The sequence below is a fragment of the Eucyclogobius newberryi genome, unplaced genomic scaffold (assembly GCF_026437365.1).
Source record: "Eucyclogobius newberryi isolate DKJ021-1_F unplaced genomic scaffold, fEucNew1.0.hap1 SCAF_2, whole genome shotgun sequence".
Lineage (NCBI taxonomy): Eukaryota > Metazoa > Chordata > Actinopteri > Gobiiformes > Gobiidae > Eucyclogobius > Eucyclogobius newberryi.
In genome coordinates this window covers 26,750,396-26,772,331 of record NW_027315834.1, presented here as the reverse complement: position 1 = coordinate 26,772,331, position 21,936 = coordinate 26,750,396, and the positions used below count along the sequence as shown (strand labels likewise).

Sequence of the window (21,936 nt, the reverse complement as noted above, 5' to 3'; positions counted from 1 at the left end):
CCGCACTATAAGACACACTTAAAAAGCCTTTAATGTTCTCAAAAAATAAAGGATCATCTTATTTTATCTTAAAAAATGACAATGCGGCTTATATATGGATACATTCTGATTGTGCTTACTGACCTCGAAGCGTTTTTGTGTGGTAGACGTTTTGTTTCGCTTAATGCGTCTTATAGTCCTAGTCATATATAACTATAGTCTTATGGTTATATATGAAAACTGAAGGAAAATAGACCATTCATTGACAGTGCGCTTTATAATCCAGTGCGCCTTATAGTGCGGAAAATAAGGTACCTCTTCTCAGGGGTGTCCATACTTTTTTCACCAAGGGCCGCATTTTGAAACTTAAAAAAGGCAGAGGGCCACAAACAACTTGACGATGTCGAATTTGTTGAATGACAAAGTGAATCATTCGAAATTTTGCATTTGACGTGACTGCGATGAGCCTACACACCTTTAATCAGATCTAGAACATTAATATTAGGTTGTATAACATCAATATGCTACTTTGTACCCTTCTGAGGGTCGCTTTTGGCCCCCGGGCCCTAGTTTGGACATGCCTGCTCTACATTAATCAAACATTCATCAAATGTGACTAAAATAAAATACTGACTTTAGTGTGAAAAGGAGTGGTTGAAGTAGAGTTTTCAAGTAATGTTTTTCCCAAAAGAGAGAAGAGAGAACTTTGGCCAAAGAGACTATGAGGAGCAATTTAAACATGTGGATCTAACGGAGGAACTCTGATTTAAAGAAAACTGCCTCCAGAGAACTCAAGAACATGTGATGGAGGGATGAAGGAGCTCATCAGAAGATTATTATTATATTAACATTATAAAAAATGACCTGAAAAAAGAGTAAAACAAGGATATATAGTGATATTTCTGCTCATTTGTGGTTGCGGTGTGATTCTTGCACCTCAAACATCACATTCATAGGCACATTTTAGCACATTTCAAACAGATTGTTAAAATGTAATCTGAACACAGTCATCAGACAGCCAGACACTACTTTTACTCTTTCCACATCTTATTTCAAAACAAAAGAATATATTGGTTACCGTGATATCGGAGGAATTGTTTGTACGGCACGTTTACAAAAGAGAGCAGTTTCCAAAATGCTGCACGAGAAATAAACTCAACTTAATACAGTAATTTAACCATACAATAGACAACAAACTTAATAATAAATACAACAATAAAATATACTAAAAGGCATAAATCAACTTGATCAAAACAAAACAAAAATGAATAAAAGACAACAGAGGATCACACAACTCACGCTGCGTTAAAAGCAAGTGATTGAAAGTGCGTCTTCAGCAAGAAATGGTGATGTTCTGGACCAACTGCAAGTGCAATTTGCTTAAGTCCTACGTAAAATGAATGTTTCCAATATTTTGGCACCGACCCAGTCTGTGTGCTCATCCCTTTTGCAGAGATTTTGTCTTGAACAGACTAATGAGTACAAATGGAATGGTTCCATGAATACATTTAAAAAACATGTATTTATAATATCGACACCTAAATTTGTGGTCTTAAAGTCCTTTTAACTGACAACAATCATGCCTTTGGGGTTGAATAATGGCACCACTTCCTGAAGCTATAGTGGAAACATAAATAAATAAATACAACACATAAACTAGGTGAATAAATCTGCAATCTGACAGTCGTAAACAGTAAAAGGGAAATCTTCTCAATTTTAATCTATAGGGATTTTAGAATCAATCAACCAATAAATCAATCAATAAATCAATCAATCAATCAATCAATCAATCAATCAATCAAGTAATCAAGTAATTAACCTTAAGTATGTATATTTTTTTAGAGTGGCCAATTGTCTACCCAGTTTTTACAACTACTGTTTAAAAAAAATCAATATTATTAAATGGTATTGTCTATATTTCGGATCGAGTGATGTGTGTCCACTGTGATGTGCTCATGACTTCAACGATCCATCAAAATGTCTTATACCATTGGTTATAAAAGGAAAAAAAACAACAACCTTATTCCTCATATTTGTTTAGTTCATAAGATAAGATAAGATAAAGACACAATGGAGAAATTCCAGTGTTGTGTGTTGTGTTACTAAGAAAACCAATAGATGTAGAAAGTCAGCCGGTGCTAATGACCGTGAATGAAACATTACAGAACAATGGAAATTAAAACACATAAGTTTGTGGAAAGTCTGTCATTGCTCATACACACTTAACCTCTGTTCATAGAAAAATGATATAGATTATAATAAGTGTGAAATGGAGAGAGGAAGAGAGCGCGTGGAGATGACATTATGATCGTGACCAGGAGGAGAACTCACTAAACCATGGGAGGGCAATTATTTTCCTCTGAGGGTCATATTCAAATCCAGGCAAGTAGCGGAGGGCCGGCCTGCAATCATTGGTGTGAGAAAAAAAAATCAATAAAAATAAAATATCTCTTTTCTGTCAAATATAGGCTAATGAATCTATTATTTTATTCATTTCACGTCATATTTATTAAGGATACAAGTGCAGACAAATGCATGAGGGCAAAAAAGAAAAAGCATCATTATTATTATTAATTTTATTGTTTTTAAATATTACTTGGCATGTTTGGTGGGCCGGATTATAAAGACAAACGGGCCACAAGTGGCCCGCGGGCCATAGTTTGCCCACCCCTGCACTAAACACTTTTATTTGAACAATATGTATCTGTGACCGTGAGCTCCACAGTCTGGTTTTATAATTAACAGAGAGGAATCGTGGCTTATGTAACGGCGCAGCACACACACCGCCCCCTGCACTTGCTCCAGCCCCTCAGTCTGACTGAATAAGAGCACGAGCAGCAAGAAGATTCCTTATTCCCCGTTCAACCAGAAGAGGAGAAGGCATTACCAGGATGATCCCAGCAGTAAAACTCAATAATGGAGCAGACATGCCTCTGGTGGGCTTGGGCACGTGGAGGGTAAGTCAGGACGTTTGCTTTACCTTTGACCAAACGCACAGAGAGACACTTTGACAGAGACAGATACAACAAACATAGAATAGCAATCATCTAATGCAGGTGTCACGGTGTTTTAGTCGTGGATAATTAGCAAAACCAGAGCTTTTAACAGATAATGACTATTGCCTTTGACTTACAAGCTCACCAAATGTGGTATTCTAATCATTCACTTAAAATACTTTGAGCAAAAAAGTTCTATTCACAAATCTGCTACTCTCTGGGATAAAAGAAAGTCTGTGTAATCCATTAACCCTTTAGCTGTGCTCCACAGTAACAAGGGTTTCATATTGTTTTTGAGCTGCACGCTGAACAGAAACTACTGTATATGTATTATGAATAAATAAAGACGTGAAGACATGAGTTTGATTGCAGGCGGCTGATGTTTAAGCCTTTTATGGCACATTATCTTTTGCTCAGAGCCTTTTCAGGGCTTTTAAAACGTCTGACTTTCAAATCTTGGACCACACCACAGCAATGGAATACGAGGGAATATTTATTGATGATAGTGACAGTGATGACGATGATGATAATCAGTGGTCCACAAACTTTTTGACTCGAGGGCCACATTGGTTCCAAAATTTGGCCGAGGGGCCGGGCCAGGAAAATATAGTGTGTTTGTGTGAACTAATGAATTACTATAAATTACACGCAAGATTTGACCTGTAACTTGTAACAAAGCAACAAATGCAAGGCTCAATGTACAAATTGTTTTCCAAATGCATTAAATAATGATTAATTATCTTCTGTCTTCTACTGTCCACAAGAGTCTTCTTCAGTGTGTCAAACACTTGCGCTTCCTGCTTGATTGGCCCCAGAGGCCGTTTGTGGGTGAATTTTATTTTCTGTGCGCCATAGATTTTCGTGTGCGCGCACTAAGTGCGAGCAGTGCGCTATGTGCGAGCAGTGCGCTAAGTGCGAGCAGTGCGCTATGTGCGAGCAGTGCACTATGTGCGAGCAGTGCGCTATGTGCGAGCAGTGCACTATGTGCGAGCAGTGCACTAAGTGCGGGCAGTGCACTATGTGCGAGCAGTGCACTAAGTGAGAGCAGTGCACTAAGTGCGAGCAGTGCGCAGCTGCGCAGACGCACAGTTTAGAGGGAACAGTGCCATCTCTTGGGGAAATGTGGACATTAAAGGCGAAAGGTAAAATGAACGGCCAGCCACAGTATCTTGAGTTTGAATCCCGACTCCGACATTTGCTGCATGTCCTCCTTTCTCTCTCATCATTCCCCTTCCTTTCTTTCTCATTCCATCTACTGTCTAATAAAGCTCACGGCAAAAAATAAATAAATTTAAAAAAAAAATATATATATATATATATATATATATATAACTTGGACAAGCTTGGGCTTGACCCGGAAAACTAACCCGGGCCGGATTGAAAGGCCCAACGGGCCGGATGTGGGCCGCGGGCCGTAGTTTGGGGACCACTGGTGATAATGATGATAGATGGATTAGAGTTGGCTGGGTAGAGACTCAGGATGGAGGCTCCATCTCTTACTTAAGAATTAGAATCAGAAAAGGTTTATTAGCATTATCAGTGAACAAAATACACAGGCTAGGAACTTGCTTTGGTGATTCTGGGCAACATACAACAATGAACAATAATACAGCAAAATATATCAAAAAAGGCACGTATCAAAGAAAAACTATTTAAATGATAGTTAAAGTGACAGTGTTTAAGAAGTGTTCATGAGTTCAACACCAGAGGGAAAGAAACTGTTCTTGTGGCGGGAGGTTCTGGTTGTCTCAGAGAGTAGAGACAACTAGAGATGCTGGGATAAGCCTGCATGACAAGGGCTTCTGGGTAGTTACAGGTGGTCAGGCAGGAGGAGGAGGAGGAGGAGGAGGAGGAGGAGGCGTGGTCCAGCTCCTGAACCTCAGTCATTAACAGTTGTTAACCACCTTTTACCTTCACCTTTCAACCTTCCCCCAATACGGTTACACCCAACTTCCAGTGAATTGTAATTTGAAGGACCAAGTACCGTATTTTCCGGACTACAAGTCGCACCTTTTTTCATAGTTTTGGCCGTGGTGCAACTTATACTTATATTTATACTTATATACTTATACTACGGAGCGACTTATATGTGATTATTTGTTATTTTCACACTTGCAACCACATTTCATACTCCAGTGCGACTTATATGTTTTCTTCTTCTCTGTTATGCATTTTTTGGCTGGTGCAACTTATAGTCCGGATAATATGGTAGCAATGTCACTGCTTGCATCCTAGGCTCGGGGCTAATGACACAGTATGACAATATTTGATCATATTTGGTGACGTCGGAGATGATTCTTTCATCAAATACATTTACAGTGATCCGTGTGTATGTACTGTACTGTGAGATTATTTCTTTAAAAGGATGCAATAATGTATCCTAATCACTTATATTGTACATGACCAGTCTGAAGCAGGGGAGCTGAAGGAGGCCGTCCAAGTGGCCATCGGTGCCGGCTACAGGCACATCGACGGGGCCTACGTGTACCAGAATGAGCAGGAAGTAGGAGCAGGCATCCACGCCATGATCCAGCAAGGACTGGTCAAGAGAGAGGAGCTGTTTGTTGTCAGTAAGGTAACTTCAGAGCCGCAGCGTGTGTATCTCTATGTTGTCTCTATGAATAAACCTATTTTTAAAATATTTTTTAACTCTTTGATCACGATGGGATAACGTTCAACGACGTGTTTGTGTCTTGTTCACAGTTGTGGAACACCTTCCATCTTCCGTCACTGGTGAGAAAAGGTTGCGAGAAGACGCTCAGTGACTTAAAACTGGACTATGTGGACCTCTACCTCATGCACTTCCCAGTCGGCATAAAGGTGACATAAACTGGGGAACTTTACTCTATATAATCATAAAAGGTGGTGCAACTTTGGCTGTTAATGTTTTTAAAAGTTAGTCCCACTGATATTTGACAGTGTATACTCTAGTATTGCTCCTGGTGTTCCTGGGGTCGGGTACATGTTGTTATTATTACGTGCTATAAAATTGTACTTGAAGTGCAAATGGCTGGTTGGACTACACTTTTCACTAAAACGTAGTGAACATGATTATATTATTATATTATAAGATTTTAGGATTGTTATTTTTTGGCATATTTTTCCTCAATTCAACAGTTTTGGTGACTTTATAATGTTACTTCCTGTTTGGACATGAGCTGCAGACGAGCTACATGTGTCTGTAGAGGTAATCTCCAACTGTTACCTAGCAACCGTTCTGTAAACAAGGGCAAAAGTCCATAACTGTTATGCAATCTATATTATAGATTGCATAACAGTTATGATTTGACGAGTAATAACGCTTGAAAGCACATTTGTTTTGTGAAATTATGGCTTAAATTGTCCCAAAAGAAAATCAATTATTATATTATGGAAATTGGAACGTCGATTATTGATGGCCACTTTTATTTTTAAATTTTCTTTCACAAACTGCCACTTGACCGATGCAAAACCATGATACTTATTTACCATTATCCCACCGAAAAAAGGTCATAATTCGAAAAAAACGTGAGAACCTGTCATGTGCACTTTAATGAGTCTTTCTTAGGGGTTTTCTGAGTGTTTGAGCATTCGCAGCGGTGCAAATATTAGATTGTGCTTTTGCATCGACAGCCCGGGGATGAACTCTTTCCAGTGGATGAGACGGGACAAGTTCACGCTGATGACAGCAGTTTCCTCGACACTTGGGAGGTAATTACGGAGCGGTGGTTATTTTATTTTTATCAACGCGACAGCAACATCATCATCAGCAGCAATAATGACATTTACGGCACTCTTTCTACAGAAAATGGAGGAGCTTGTGGACGCTGGATTGGCCAAAGCTATAGGAATCTCAAACTTCAACAAAGACCAAATTGAAACCATTCTCAACAAGCCGGGACTCAAATACAAGCCGGCCAACCACCAGGTACGACGGGTTATCTGATTATCGAAATGTCACGTAAACCGCTAGGTCTGACGCGAGTAATCTGATCTCGTTCTGATCTCGTTCTGATCTCGTTTTGGTCGTTCGTGCCTCCGCGGGACAATTGTGCAAAGAAAAGGGCTAACGATAGAGGGTAAAAGCAAAAAAGGATCAAAGAAAACATTTTAACGATTGAAAAGGTTGTTTTAAAATTAAATTACCGTATTTTCTGGACTATGAGTCGCTCAGGCCAAAAAATGCATAACAGAGAAGAAAAAACATTTTTGGGGAAATATATTTGATAAAATCCAAGACCAAGAACAGACATTTCATCTTGAAATGCAATTTAAAATAATAACAGATTAGAGCACATGGTGAATAGGTGTACGTATGCTAACGCTAACACCTTCAGCTACATGAGGCACAGACAGAACTGTGGTAAGTGTCTGGTATGTTAACGTAACATATTAACAGTTATTCCGATAACTATAGCATAAAGAACATGCTAACAAGTTTACCAAAGCATCAGTTTTACCCCAAATCACTAAATCCATTGAATTCTTCTTCCTCTGTGTCACTTCTAAACAACTCCACAAACTCCAGAGGTAGAGGAAGTGCAGATTCTTCTTCTGCGTCGCTTAGAGCCTAGAGCGCCCTCTTTTGGTTGTCATTGTGAAAATAATCAACATGTAAAATGCGGTTGCCAGTGTGAAAATAATGAATAATATCGGAAAATACGGTACTCACAGTCACATGTCGCAAAGTGTTGTTGATGAACAGATTTCTTTCTATTATCCTGTTCTAGTTATTTGATCACTAGTAGCCGTGCCGATGTATTTCTGAATGTTTCGTGTTCTTAGATCGAGTGCCACCCTTACCTGAGCCAGGAGAAGCTCATCAACTACTGTCGCTCAAAAGGCATCGCGGTGACGGCCTACAGCCCGCTCGGGTCTCCTGACCGGCCCTGGTGAGAAATACCAACAAATGACCAACAATGTGTGTTATGAAAAGGTAAAGTTTCAATGCAAACATCAGAATCAGGATCAGAATCAGAAAAGGTTTATTGCCATTGTCAATGAACTGAATTCACAAACATAGGAACTTGCTTTGGTGATTTGGTGCAACATAAGACAATGTTGTACTTTAGAGCACATTGAGCACTTTGAGAAGAAGGCACTGGCCTCCTATTCAGGCGTTGCCCCAAAGCTTTGGCTTCACTACGTTGATGATACATTTGAAACAATCAAGAAACAAGAGTTGGAAACCTTCTCTGATCACATCAATGCTGTGGACCCACATATCAGGTTTACAAGAGAAGACGCGAAGGAGAATCGCTTGGCCTTTCTTGATTGTTCCACGATCAAAGGAGAGGACGGGAAGCTCCAAATAAAAGTATATAGGAAACCTACACACACGGACCAGTATCTGCTCTTTGGTTCCAACCACCCACTACAGCAAAGGCTGGGTGTGATCAGAACCTTACAACACAGAGCTCAAGGTGTGCCCACCAGCTCAGAGGGCAAGAGGAAAGAGGAAAAACACATCCGGAATGCTCTCTCAGCCTGTGGTTACCCCGCTTGGGCTCTCAACAGAGTGAAGAGAACCAAGAAGCAGGACAAAAGGGACAAAAGGGAAACTGAACAGAGACGGAAGGGTGTTTCTAACCCTTATGTCTCGGGACTGTCTGAGAAAATGCAGAGATTTTTTAGACAACATGAAGTTCCTATTTATTTTAAACCAGGAAACACTTTAAGACAAAAACTGGTTCACCCTAAGGACAAGTTGCCGACTCAAAAACAGAGCAATGTAGTTTATTCAATCCAATCCAGTGAAGAAAGTTATAAAGAGAGTTACATAGGAGGCTCTGCACAAGAGGCTCTATCAGCACAGAAGAAATACAAGTTCAGGACCACAGAGCGCCGTACATCTCCATCTTGAAGCCTCTAATCACTCGTTTGAAGACGGTGAGGTGAAGGTTTTAAGCAGGGAGAAAAGATGGTTTGAAAGAGGAGTCAAAGAAGCTATTTTTGTTCAAAAAGAAAGACCTTCTTTAGTCTACAATGGTATATTAAAACCCTGGTGTGGTAGAGGACCAGGACCAGGACATTCGGATGCTAATCAGGTCCTCAGAGTGAGTGAGCCAGGGTCTCACAAAGACAAAAGGGAGACTAAGAGCCCATTAAAGGACTGAGAGTAAACAAGAGACTAGGGAGAAGCTTCTGCTTGCTGCCAGAGCCAGGTTGTTAGAAACAAAGAGGGTAAGTTTCTGTTGAAACAAACAACTCTTTCCACTTCAGGAGGCTCCGCCCAGTGGGCTGGACTTACCACAGAATAGAATAAATATCTGAGTTACCGGCCTAAATTCGCTTATTGATAATAACTCTTGGATGAGTCGAAACGTCCAGATGATACTACTGAAGCTTTTTCTACAATGGAACACTTTTGGACGAATGAGGGACCACACCCACATAAAACAATGAACAATGATAAAACAACCTATAGAAAGTCAAAAAGAAAAAAACAATTGAAATCTGCTATAGGATAATAAATAAATATAAATAAATACAAATAAATAGAAATACATATAAATAAATAAAAATAGGCTATAAGATAAAAGTAAAAAATAGAAATGGGCTTTCTATGTACACGAAAAATGAAAAAAATTACTAATTAAAAAAATAAGATGCAAAGTCTGATGACACAAAAATGTCACAGAATGGAAATGTGATTATTGAAGTCAATTATAATATGTTCTATTTCCAGGGCTCCAAAAGATGAAGTGTCTCTTCTCGATGAACCCGTAGTTAAGGCCGTGGCAAAGAAACACAACAAAACGCCAGCGCAGGTAAGAAACGGCACAGATAGAGCTGCAAATGTGTTTAAAACCGGGTAAATAAGATAATAAAAACAAGCAATTCTACTGAAAAAGTGTCCAAAAGGCAGTACTATATAGAATACAATAGGAATGTACTGAACATTTTCTGTTTCCGTGGTTAAATACATGTGATAACTGATAGACTAACAGTAATATTAGTGCATGTAATTGAAGTAGGTCACGTGAACAGCTTTTGATAGTTCTTTGCTTCAGCACAAATCACAAGCACCATTTTGATACCATTACATTTGAATTAATATACATTTTCGACAGGTTCTAATAAGATTTCACGTTGAGAGAAATGTGATCGTAATCCCGAAGTCTCGTACGCCGAGTCGGATAAAGGAGAATATTCAGGTATCTAAATCATTAAGTATGCGGACAACATTTGATTTAGAAGACTGTTTATTTCGCTCTCCACGTTCCTCTCTCAGATCTTTGACTTCAAGTTGAATGACGACGACATGAAAAGCCTGCTGAGCCTCAACAAGAACTGGAGAGGATTTGAAATGGACTGGTACGTAAAGTTCTGTTGTTGGATTATTAATGCTTAGGAAAGACATGGAAAGAAAGAAGGCTTCACATTTTACAGATTGCGTTCTGTACAAGCACAAGTAGACTACCGTATTTTCAGGACTACAAGTGGCACTGGAGTATAAGTCGCACCAGCCAAAAAATGCATCACAGAAAATTAAAAAAAAACATATATAAGTCGCACTGGGGTATAAGTCGCATTTTTTGGGGAAATGTATTTGATAAAATCCAAGACCAAGAACAGACATTTCATCTTGAAATGTAATTTAAAATAATAACAGATTAGAGAACATGGTGAATAGGTGTACATATGCTAACGCTAACACCTTCAGCTACATGAGGCACAGACAGAACTGTGGTAAGTGTCTGGTATGTTAACGTAACATATTAGCAGTTATTCAGATAACTATAGCATAAAGAACATGCTAACAAGTTTACCAAAGCATCAGTTTTACCCCAAATCACTAAATCCATTCAATTCTTCTTCCTCTGTGTCACTTCTAAACAACTCCACAAACTCCAGAGGTAGAGGAAGTGCAGATTCTTCTTCTGCGTCGCTTAGAGCCTAGAGCGCCCTCTTGTGGCTGTCAGTGTGAAAATAACGAATAGTGTAAGTCGCTCTGGAGTATAAGTCGCACCCCAGCCAAAACGAATGAAAAAAGGTGCGATTTATAGTCCGAATTATACAGTAATAACAACACACGTAACATTTAATTGGTGTGGTTGTGAGTGGTGATTGTGCGTTAGAAATATGAGTCATGATTTCAAACCAAATAAGGTGTACTAACAGTTCACAAAATCACACAATAGGTAGAACTATAGTTGTCCCTGAGAGTCGATAAAAACATCTGTTGTTGGATGGATACGTTTCATGCCATACTCGCTACGTTTACGCCAGGAAAACTGAAAAACTGGCCAATTCTGATTCTCTCATTTCAAAATGCATGTAAAGACTCCATTGAACTTATTAAAACAATGAAACAAAAAGTCCTAAAGCAAAGTTGTTTGTACCAGACCTAGGCGCGCAAAGCTTTCCATTGCAGCCCATTAACAGAATATCTTTTGTTTCCCTAAAGGTCATGACCCCTGCATATTTGTCATATTTGTCTCTCCGCAGGGCCTCGCAGCATAAAGACTTCCCCTTCAACGCAGATTACTGACCATCACCATTTCTAAATCTGTTATGTTACGTTTTTGTCTTTGTTTTGTTCTTTTTTTAATCTTTTTATCAAATAGAAAACGCAAACAAAAACATGTGTAGCTAAATTATGAATACGCTCTGATGTAGTGCATGTGTTTAACCGTACCACTTACCACCGATTAGCATTAGAATGGAAAGTTTGTGTTAATGTTCCTAAATGTCCATTGCTATTTGCACTAGTTCTTCACGGTTGGTTCATTCTGTGACGTCCAGTTCAATCACAAAGAAATTACTGCCAAAAGTATCCATCGATTGTTTCCAGTGCAGGAGTTTTATGCGTGTTAGTGAACATACATGAAACACGCCAGACTGTCATGGGCTCATTTCCATCCACTGTCCCACATTCACACTCACAAACTCTTTCATACACCAGCACACTAAGGTCACAACAGTGCGCACTACCGCCCCCCAGTGGCACCTGTGGCACCAGTGGCACCTGTGGCACCAGTGGCACCTGTGGCACCAATGGCACCAGTGTCCCGTTCACGTACCAGGCCCATCCGTGTTTACACAATAAAAAAAGATAAACGTTAATGTTGGAGATTATTCCCAGTGCTTTAATATTGTCAGTCCAGTATGGATCATGAGCTGGCTGCAACTACAGTTTCTCCAGCTGCAACTATTTCTCCCTGAATATTGTGCATGTTTCAAGTTTCAAAATACGTAATGTGATGCTTTTTTCTAACAGAATGATTTAGTTCTCCTCCATACACAGTAAACTGAGATGTGTATATGTTCTTGTACAAATGTCCCTTTCCTTCCGTTTTGTTAAGATCAGTAGCACATTTACTGCATTCATATTTAATTTTAATAAATTTTAATTTGTGATAATTATTTTTGCACATATTTATTCAATAACATGTTTGGTTTTCTCCTTCGGGTTTATTCTCAAGAACAACAATAGTTTTTCTCTACTATGGAAACTACTTTTCTGTTGATAAATTGTACTATTCTATAGAGTTTTAGAGAGTATTTGGACTGGACCATTGTGACCTCTAGTGGCCACTCAAAGGTATGTTTTTGTAGCAATAAAACTTACTACTTAACATTACTCTACTTAATACTCAAGTACAAGTAATGTTACTTTAAAATAATGTTACAAAAGTAAAATGTAGAGGCCCTAATAATATCTCAAGAGTAAACAATATTTTGCAGAAATAACACTTGAGTAACAGTTTGGACATGAAATGTAAAATATGATTGAGTTCATGTAATCTGACCAAACATAAAGCACATAATTCACACTGTGGTCCTGCCCAGCTCTTTTCCAATTATTATTACATATTTTTCTTTACATAGATCAGTTTGTTTTATTGATGTTTTTGTTGATGTATGTTTCAAAACTGAAGAGAAAAAAAAAATGCAAAAATGACAATATCGAATGAGAAGTGAAAGCCAACATTCTATTGTGAAGCGCACGGCAACGCATGACAACACATGACTTCAAACATGCAGCATGACTTGCATTCAACAAAGGGAAGTGCTTGGCCAGTTCAGGGCTAGAAGTACTGCATATATGTATATGTATATATGTATATGTATATATGTATATGTGTCCTACACAATAAAACCAGAAGAGACCATTGCTGGAGAAAATGATTCAACCAATTATGTGACAATTACGGTTCTTTTATTTTGCATTTCATTTTCAACAATATGAACATCAACATATCGTGGCAGTAGATTAAGCCTAGATTAATTATATATATTTGAGTTATAGATTAAGATTGATAGGAAATGGTTTAGAGCACATGATTTTTCCCAAATTTTGAATAGAAAAGTAAAAAAGGACAAACACCTACTGCACATGTTTTTGTAACAGAGTTTGAGGGATTTCTTTTTCTGGAAAGAAGTGAGAGAAACGCCATGAATGAAGTCGCCACAAAGTTAAGCAAAGCACCAATGAAATGTAAAATCCAGCTGTGACTCAGAATTCAGCTTTAAAGGGATAATCCTTGTGCTTCGTGCTCCTGCAACAGAGAAGGGATATTAAGATAAGATAATCCTTTATTAATAACACGACATAATGACCTGCTACACTGGACCTCACTGGACCACACTGGACCACACCGCACTGGACCACACCGCACTGGACCACACCGCACTGGACCACACCGCACTGGACCACACCGGACCACACTGGACCACACCGCACTGGACCACACCGCACTGGACCACACCGCACTGGACCACACCGCACTGGACCACACCGCACTGGACCACACCGGACCACACTGGACCACACCGCACTGGACCACACCGGACCACACTGGACCACACCGCACTGGACCACACCGCACTGGACCACACCGGACCACACTGGACCACACCGCACTGGACCACACCGGACCACACCGCACTCACCACTGCATGGGACACACTCTCCAGCTGCGGTCGAATCCCAGGATGGTCTTCATTTCTTCCTCACTTAGTTCAAAGTCAAACACCTTCAAAAACAAAACAAGAAATCAGACGTCTTCCTCCTGAACAAGTGATAAACATGTTTAGAACATGTTTAGACGTCTTCCTCCTGAACACGTGATAAACATGTTCAGACGTCTTCCTCCTGAGCACGTGATAAACATGTTCAGACGTCTTCCTCCTGAACACGTGATAAACATGTTTAGACGTCTTCCTCCTGAACACGTGATAAACATGTTTAGACGTCTTCCTCCTGAACACGTGATAAACATGTTCAGACGTCTTCCTCCTGAACACGTGATAAACATGTTTAGACGTCTTCCTCCTGAACACGTGATAAACATGTTTAGACGTCTTCCTCCTGAACACGTGATAAACATGTTTAGACGTCTTCCTCCTGAACACGTGATAAACATGTTCAGACGTCTTCCTCCTGAACACGTGATAAACATGTTCAGACGTCTTCCTCCTGAGCACGTGATAAACATGTTCAGACGTCTTCCTCCTGAACACGTGATAAACATGTTCAGACGTCTTCCTCCTGAACACGTGATAAACATGTTCAGACGTCTTCCTCCTGAACACGTGATAAACATGTTTAGACGTCTTCCTCCTGAACAAGAGATAAACATGTTTAGACGTCTTCCTCCTGAACACGTGATAAACATGTTTAGACGTCTTCCTCCTGAACACGTGATAAACATGTTTAGAAGTCTTCCTCCTGAACACGTGATAAACATGTTTAGAAGTCTTCCTCCTGAACACGTGATAAACATGTTTAGACGTCCTCCTCCTGAACACGTGATAAACATGTTTAGACGTCTTCCTCCTGAACACGTGATAAACGTGTTTAGAAGTCTTCCTCCTGAACACGTGATAAACGTGTTCAGACGTCTTCCTCCTGAACACGTGATAAACATGTTTAGAACATGTTTAGACGTCTTCCTCCTGAATACGTGATAAACATGTTTAGACGTCTTCCTCCTGAACACGTGATAAACATGTTCAGACGTCCTCCTCCTGAACATGTGATAAACATGTTTAGACGTCCTCCTCCTGAACACGTGATAAACATGTTTAGACGTCCTCCTCCTGAACACGTGATGAACATGTTTAGAAGTCCTCCTCCTGAACACGTGATGAACATGTTTAGAAGTCTTCCTCCTGAACAAGTGATAAACATGTTTAGACGTCTTCCTCCTGAACACGTGATAAACGTGTTTAGAAGTCTTCCTCCTGAACACGTGATAAACATGTTTAGACGTCTTCCTCCTGAACAAGTGATAAACATGTTCAGACGTCCTCCTCCTGAACACGTGATAAACATGTTTAGACGTCTTCCTCCTGAACAAGTGATAAACATGTTCAGACGTCCTCCTCCTGAACACGTGATAAACATGTTTAGACGTCTTCCTCCTGAACAAGTGATAAACATGTTTAGACGTCTTCCTCCTGAACACGTGATAAACATGTTTAGAAGTCTTCCTCCTAAACACGTGATAAACATGTTTAGACGTCTTCCTCCTGAACACGTGATAAACATGTTCAGACGTCCTCCTCCTGAACACGTGATAAACATGTTTAGACGTCTTCCTCCTGAACACGTGATAAACATGTTTAGACCTCTTCCTCCTGAACACGTGATAAACATGTTTAGACATCCTCCTCCTGAACACGTGATAAACATGTTTAGACGTCTTCCTCCTGAACACGTGATAAACATGTTTAGACGTCCTCCTCCTGAACACGTGATAAACATGTTTAGACGTCTTCCTCCTGAACACGTGATAAACATGTTTAGACCTCTTCCTCCTGAACACGTGATAAACATGTTTAGACGTCCTCCTCCTGAACACGTGATAAACATGTTTAGACGTCTTCCTCCTGAACACGTGATAAACATGTTTAGACGTCCTCCTCCTGAACAATTGATAAACATGTTCAGACGTCCTCCTCCTGAACACGTGATAAACATGTTCAGACGTCTTCCTCCTGAACACGTGATAAACATGTTTAGAACATGTTTAGACGTCTTCCTCCTGAACACGTGATAAACATGTTTAGACAGAATCATGTGCTCTCACTTGAAAGTTCTCCTGGATCCTCTGAGGAGTGATGGACTTTGGAATTGCGATGACGTTCCGTTGGACGTGGAAGCGGATGAGGACCTGACCCGGAGCAGACGAGGACAAATTTAGACGTGTCATGAAGGTTATTGTGAATCACCTTCTTTTGTCTTCTACCTGAGCTGATGTTTTCTTGTGCTTCTCTGCAATGGCTTTAATCTGAGGCTCTTCCAGGAGAGAAGGGTCCTCTGGTTTGGCCCTGACAAAAGAAAACATTCACACTTCTTCAATGATAGAATGAGAATAAAAACAAGAAGCCACAAAACGACTGAACTCTTTAAAGATGACAACATATGATGCATTAAACAGAAAGAGGAACATGAGTCACGAGTGTCTGACCAAAGGACTGAGCGCAGCGGTCAGAGGTTTAAACGGTCAGAAGTTTTAGTTGAATTTGTCCCACAGTAAACTAACAGAGCTTTACATGAGTTTAACACTGACCAGGGTCTGTCGGGCGAGCCCAGGGGGCTGTAGGCCGTCACAGAGATGCCCTTTGAGTGGCAGTACTTGATCAGCTTCTGCTGAGTCAGGTAAGGATGGCACTCCACCTGGTGGCGACAAGCAGAACTTCAAATGAGGAAGAGATTTATATAGAGCACTGGACTGTTTCACAACACAAAAACAAAAGGCCATTAAAAAACAAATTGGGTAAATAGAAATAAAAAAAAAACAAGAAAAGAAAACATTAAGACACAAAAGATTTAAAGAGTCCCATTTAGTCCAATTACTTTCAAATGCACTCGTTTCTGTATTCCTTCATTTACAGCACTCGATTTCACTGCAAGTCCTCGTGTTTGTTCTGTACGAGAGTAAAGACATAATCTACCAGGACAACCGACCGAGACAGAAGGTCAACTCGGCTAATGGTCGTGGCCTGAGGCAGGACCAGACATTTATTTAACTCCAGTGACATGATGCGAGCGGACAGATAACAGCCAGACTTATTACTGCTGTTCCAGGAAATGTGTCTTTCATCCCCGTGTTCTGCTCAAACCGAACTGAACGTGTGACTCGACAGCTTCACGTGCAGTTATATTGTGTCCCGACACGTGTCCTGCTCACCTGGTTGTTGGCGGGCTTGTACTTGAGGCCCGGTTTGTTCAAAATGGCCTCGATCTGATCCCGGTTGAAGTTGGAGACGCCGATGGCTTTGACCAGCCCGGCGTCGACCAGCTCCTCCATGGCCTTGTAACAGATGATAAGGCCGCAGTTATTTTAGTACTTGGTTTACAGATTTTTAAATGAAATATATTGAACAGGCGGACGAAATATAAATATAATTTCAGAAGATTTTTTCTTTTTCAAAAGGCACCGCGGGAGGAGAGGGGGGGGGAGACGTGGCGTGCAGGTGAGTGTAACAGTAGATTTAGCGTGTTTTACATCGGTAAAACTCACGCTTCTAAGTGTGCAGTGCAGCAAAACGCGCTGGAGAAAATGTGGTAAACGGGTTTAAAATGTATATTTGCGATATAAAGGCGTGCAGCAGACAGGGAAATGGGTGCACGCGTCTTAACATACTCTCCCAGGATCACTTTTAATATTTAATTTAAAATGTTGCGTTGTCGGCAGTAATATTTTTATTTATTCATTTATATTGTAGAAATCAATAATCTAAGTGCGACGGATTCGTAAACCAAGTAATAAAATAACACCTTCTTTTTTTATACATCTCATTATCGACTCACCTCCCACGTTTCCAAGAAGCTCGTGTCGTCAGAAATGGTCTCGCCGCCTTCATTCAACGGGAAGAGGTCATCGCCCGACTGTGGAAAGTTTAAACATTTTTGTGAACAAGAGAAAAAAAGCGATGAAACGTTGCCTTGTATCGGTAAGTGCGGCTGTCCCGTGTATCCACCTTGAACCCCATCGGCCAGTGAACCAAATAGAGGTCGAGGTAATCCAGTTTGAGGTCGCCGAGCGTCTTCTCGCAGCCTTTTCGCACGCGCGGCTTTTCGTGGAAAGTGCACCACAGCTGGAAGACAAGGACGCCGGGGACGTTACGGGTTTCGTCTTTGGACGGTGGAAGCGTGAACGCCCTGGATGTGGCGGTACCTTGCTGACGATGAAGAGGTCCTCTCGCTTGGCCACGCCGTCCTTGATCATGGCGTGGACTCCCTCTCCCACCTCCGCCTCGTTCTGGTAAACGAACGCGCCGTCGATGTGGCGGTATCCGGCGGCGATGGCGGCTTTCACCGCCTCGGCCACCTTTCCCGGGGGAGACTGGAAACAAAAGATTATGCTAAAGCCATAAATATATCATTCATTTAAAAAGCGATGTGCCAATCACACTGGCAATGTCACATACAGTGTGGTCCAGTGAGGTCCAGTGTGGGCCAGTGAGGTCCAGTGAGGTCCAGTGTGGTCCAGTGTGGGCCAGTGAGGTCCAGTGTGGGCCAGTGAGGTCCAGTGTGGTCCAGTGTGGGCCAGTGAGGTCCAGTGTGGTCCAGTGTGGTCCAGTGTGGTCCAGTGAGGTCCAGTGAGGGCCAGTGTGGGCCAGTGTGGGCCAGTGTGGGCCAGTGTGGGCCAGTGAGGTCCAGTGAGGTCCAGTGTGGGCCAGTGTGGGCCAGTGTGGGCCAGTGTGGTCCAGTGTGGTCCAGTGTGGTCCAGTGAGGTCCAGTGAGGGCCAGTGTGGGCCAGTGTGGGCCAGTGTGGGCCAGTGTGGGCCAGTGTGGGCCAGTGAGGTCCAGTGAGGTCCAGTGTGGTCCAGTGTGGGCCAGTGTGGGCCAGTGTGGGCCAGTGAGGTCCAGTGTGGGCCAGTGAGGTCCAGTGTGGGCCAGTGTGGTCCAGTGTGGGCCAGTGTGGGCCAGTGAGGTCCAGTTAGGTCCAGTGAGGTCCAGTGAGGTCCAGTGAGGTCCAGTGAGGTCCAGTGTGGGCCAGTGAGGGCCAGTGTGGGCCAGTGAGGTCCAGTGAGGTCCAGTGTGGTCCAGTGTGGTCCAGTGAGGTCCAGTGTGGGCCAGTGTGGTCCAGTGTGGGCCAGTGAGGTTCAGTGTGGGCCAGTGTGGGCCAGTGTGGGCCAGTGAGGTCCAGTGTGGTCCAGTGTGGGCCAGTGTGGTCCAGTGTGGGCCAGTGTGGTCCAATAGATGTATTTTTTCCATCTGACAGATCACTAAGCATGGACAAAATGTATGATTGTCAGCAAAACTATTCAATTTAATGAATTGAAATGAAGGTTTTGTGTTTCTGTCATTTCTTTGTGATTCTAATTCATTTTTTTCCTGTTGTGTTTAAGCACTTTGAATTGCCTTGTGTACAACTTGAGCTCTACAAGCTGGCCGTATAGCCTCATGGCTAACCCTAACCCTTAACCTGGCGCGGTCAAATAGCCCAGCAGTTCCAGGAGCCGCGGCACAAAATAGCCCAGCAGTTTCGGCCGCGCGCCGCGGCTCTGTAGACACTCCCCTACGGATAAACTTGTCTTTACTTGATGTGGTTTTATCACGAGACTCGCAGTGGTCAAACCAGTTTGAGGCCTGAATATGGTCCTCAGAACAGAAATAACCTGTGATTTCTGATGAAGAGGCCAAAAATACTTTTCAGCATTTCAGTGTATAGCAAATACGAATTATTTTCTCCAGGGAAATACAATAAATCTAAATGTCAACAATATCCTTGCATAACCTGCACCCTACACACGCAGAACACACACAGAACACGCAGAACTGTGCAGCAGTGCCATTCCCTCGAGCCCTGCAGAGACTGAAGATCGACTCATGTTCACGTTACAATAAGAGATTCCATTTCGAGGGAAACTTTCTTTCCTTTAAAAGTTGTGTGACCCTCAGATGGTGCTCAGTTGTGCTAATCTGGACCACCTCCGTCTGAGCATCACTTTAACCCTAAATCTACACAGAAGTGTGGAAATAAACACGCACCTTCCACGTTCCTAGTCCCAGAATGGGCATTTGAGCCCCGGTGTTGAGTTTCACTGCTGTGGCCATTGCTTCAAGCACCAAGAGGACCGTTCAGCCGAATGTAAAGCTCAGCACCGAGCGTTCTGTGAAGAAGCTTTCATCTGCGAGCGATTACTCACGTCTGACACGCGCTTCACTGAAGAGACACCAGAGGGCGCTGTTCGTCCTGGCGCCATTACATGAACTGTAAAGGTGAGAAGCTCCTAGTGGCTGGTTCATGGAACTGCAGGGAACAGATCCTCAGCGGCCCAGAATACAGCCAAATACAGCTTTGAAAAGGTTGGATTTTGAGGACATGTTTGATTATTTTTATGTTGTTTACTTTTTTCTGGTTCAAAATCCTTAAATCTTCTTAGAATCAGCTTTTAAATCTTTATCTTCGGCTCCTCCGCTTCGCTCTAGCAGCTCTCGCTCCGATTGGTTAGAGTGGTCACATGGTACTTCCGGGTGATGGTTCCGAGCCTCTAAACTGTAGTTAGTGACTGAAGCTTGTCGGTGTCATCCTCATTCGTCCAGGACTGTTCCATTGTAGAAAAATACAACTGAATCTGTCTCTTTCTACAACTGAATCACTAAAGGCTAAACCGGGGGCACGCGCCTCTGTCTCACGCGCTCATTCTGCTGTTCTCACAATTGAACACTAGAGGGCACCAGCGCCACAACTGTAGGAGCTTGAAGTTTCACAAAACTATTATAATAGATCCATGCATGAAACAGGCTACAGACTTGGTAAATGCAAACGGAAGTTAGTTAGCTCAAAGCAAATGTAACCTAACAATCATGTGGATAATGCATTTAATTAATTTATCAATTTAATGTATTTTTCAAACCAGTGAAAATAACACAATTTACAAATGTCTTAAATCAGTGTCCAGCTGACTAACTTTAAGAGACATTTACACTATAAACACAATGTGAAGGACCTCAATAAAGAGACACAAAAAGTGTTCATATGCCCATCTTTTTTCTTATAAACACCAGGGCAGTGCCGGTTGGTGGCAGAGTGGATAGCACACGTGCACTCCATGTGAACAACCAGCATCGCAGAGAGTGTCATGGATAAGATAAAATACACTTTATTTGTCCCACAATGGGGGAAATGCCAGTGTTGCAACACAGAGTAGACAGATTAGGAACAGATGTCTCATAAGAAAAACAGATAACATAGAAAAATACATTTATAATCTTAATAAACACAAACAAAACACTCAAAATATTGCATGGACGCATTAAACAAACACCAGGCTTACATGAAAAATAAAAAAAAACAATACAGTTTTATCCCCGCTTTCCTCTCAGTTGTGTTAGATTCTGAAGTAGATGAATCCCAGTTTAAAGCAGAACTAAGTCACTCTGGCGTTAGAGCTCCCCCTGCTGCTCCATTGTGAAAATACATGCTCAGAAAATAGATGCTACAGCTTTTCCTTTTCTTTCTCATAATAAGACATTACCGAACATAAAAAAAGGGGCCGGGTTCCTCAGCCGAGTTGTCCGTTGCGAGGTTTTCCCGCCCAGAGGCAGCAGGGGGCGACGACCGATACTTCAATCACCCTGTAAACACGTGTTTAACCATCAAAGGGGCTCACGAAGACGTTCAATTGGGTGAAAATGTTACTTCCCCACACGATCGCTTACATCTTCAAGCACGCACAGTCAGAAGTGCTCATTTTGTGTGAGTTTGAACTTGAAAACCAATGACCCCCTGTAATCATCACAAAAGACGGACACAAAAGCGACGTTGCCGGGCGCCGCAGTGTCCCTCGCCATAGCTCTCTCTCTATCTCTCGCTAACGTTTTGCTTCTCGTCTGATCCCGTCTCAGCTGGACGTCGGCTCTGTCCTCAGATCCGGCTTCACAGACGGACGGGCCGTTTTTCACCGGCGAGAAACCCGTCAAACAAAGTACCTCGTGAATCAAACGCCGTCGCACGCCGCCACGATCAAAGGCCCAAACGACCAGCCAGACAAAGACCAAATATACAGTACCGAA

At 41.8% G+C, this 21,936-nt stretch overlaps 2 protein-coding genes across 2 annotated transcripts; one reads left to right on the top strand and one right to left on the bottom strand.

Moving 5' to 3' along the window:
• The first annotated feature begins 2,851 nt into the window (after nucleotides 1–2,851).
• On the top strand, nucleotides 2,852–11,473 carry LOC140368016 (aldo-keto reductase family 1 member B1-like). Its single transcript, XM_072454858.1, has 10 exons — nucleotides 2,852–2,936; nucleotides 5,383–5,550; nucleotides 5,679–5,795; nucleotides 6,588–6,665; nucleotides 6,760–6,882; nucleotides 7,740–7,846; nucleotides 9,643–9,724; nucleotides 10,028–10,111; nucleotides 10,189–10,271; nucleotides 11,406–11,473. The coding sequence occupies exons 1-10, from the start codon at nucleotides 2,871–2,873 to the stop codon at nucleotides 11,446–11,448; spliced, it is 951 nt and encodes a 316-aa protein (XP_072310959.1). The 5' UTR covers nucleotides 2,852–2,870; the 3' UTR covers nucleotides 11,449–11,473.
• Nucleotides 11,474–13,132: 1,659 nt separating this feature from the next.
• LOC140368019 (aldo-keto reductase family 1 member B10-like) lies at nucleotides 13,133–20,048 on the bottom strand. The gene is made up of 10 exons (XM_072454862.1): nucleotides 19,909–20,048; nucleotides 18,089–18,256; nucleotides 17,892–18,008; nucleotides 17,722–17,799; nucleotides 17,099–17,221; nucleotides 16,478–16,584; nucleotides 16,154–16,235; nucleotides 15,995–16,078; nucleotides 13,854–13,936; nucleotides 13,133–13,459 (listed from the first exon to the last, which is right to left on the bottom strand). The coding sequence occupies exons 1-10, from the start codon at nucleotides 19,972–19,974 to the stop codon at nucleotides 13,417–13,419; spliced, it is 951 nt and encodes a 316-aa protein (XP_072310963.1). The 5' UTR covers nucleotides 19,975–20,048; the 3' UTR covers nucleotides 13,133–13,416.
• Nucleotides 20,049–21,936: the final 1,888 nt, after the last annotated feature.

What these genes read in the sequence shown, in the direction of transcription:
- LOC140368019 (XM_072454862.1), bottom strand. Translation starts at nt 19,974, where the DNA reads ATGGCCACAGCAGTGAAACTCAACACCGGGGCTCAAATGCCCATTCTG. An exon ending in ACCTCTTCATCGTCAGCAAG is followed by an intron (nt 18,009 to 18,088) that starts GTACCGCCACAT and finishes CTTGTCTTCCAG; the next exon opens with CTGTGGTGCACTTTCCACGA. An exon ending in GCTTCTTGGAAACGTGGGAG is followed by an intron (nt 17,222 to 17,721) that starts GTGAGTCGATAA and finishes ATCTGTTACAAG; the next exon opens with GCCATGGAGGAGCTGGTCGA.
- LOC140368016 (XM_072454858.1), top strand. Translation starts at nt 2,871, where the DNA reads ATGATCCCAGCAGTAAAACTCAATAATGGAGCAGACATGCCTCTGGTG. An exon ending in AGCTGTTTGTTGTCAGTAAG is followed by an intron (nt 5,551 to 5,678) that starts GTAACTTCAGAG and finishes TCTTGTTCACAG; the next exon opens with TTGTGGAACACCTTCCATCT. An exon ending in ACTTCCCAGTCGGCATAAAG is followed by an intron (nt 5,796 to 6,587) that starts GTGACATAAACT and finishes TTGCATCGACAG; the next exon opens with CCCGGGGATGAACTCTTTCC.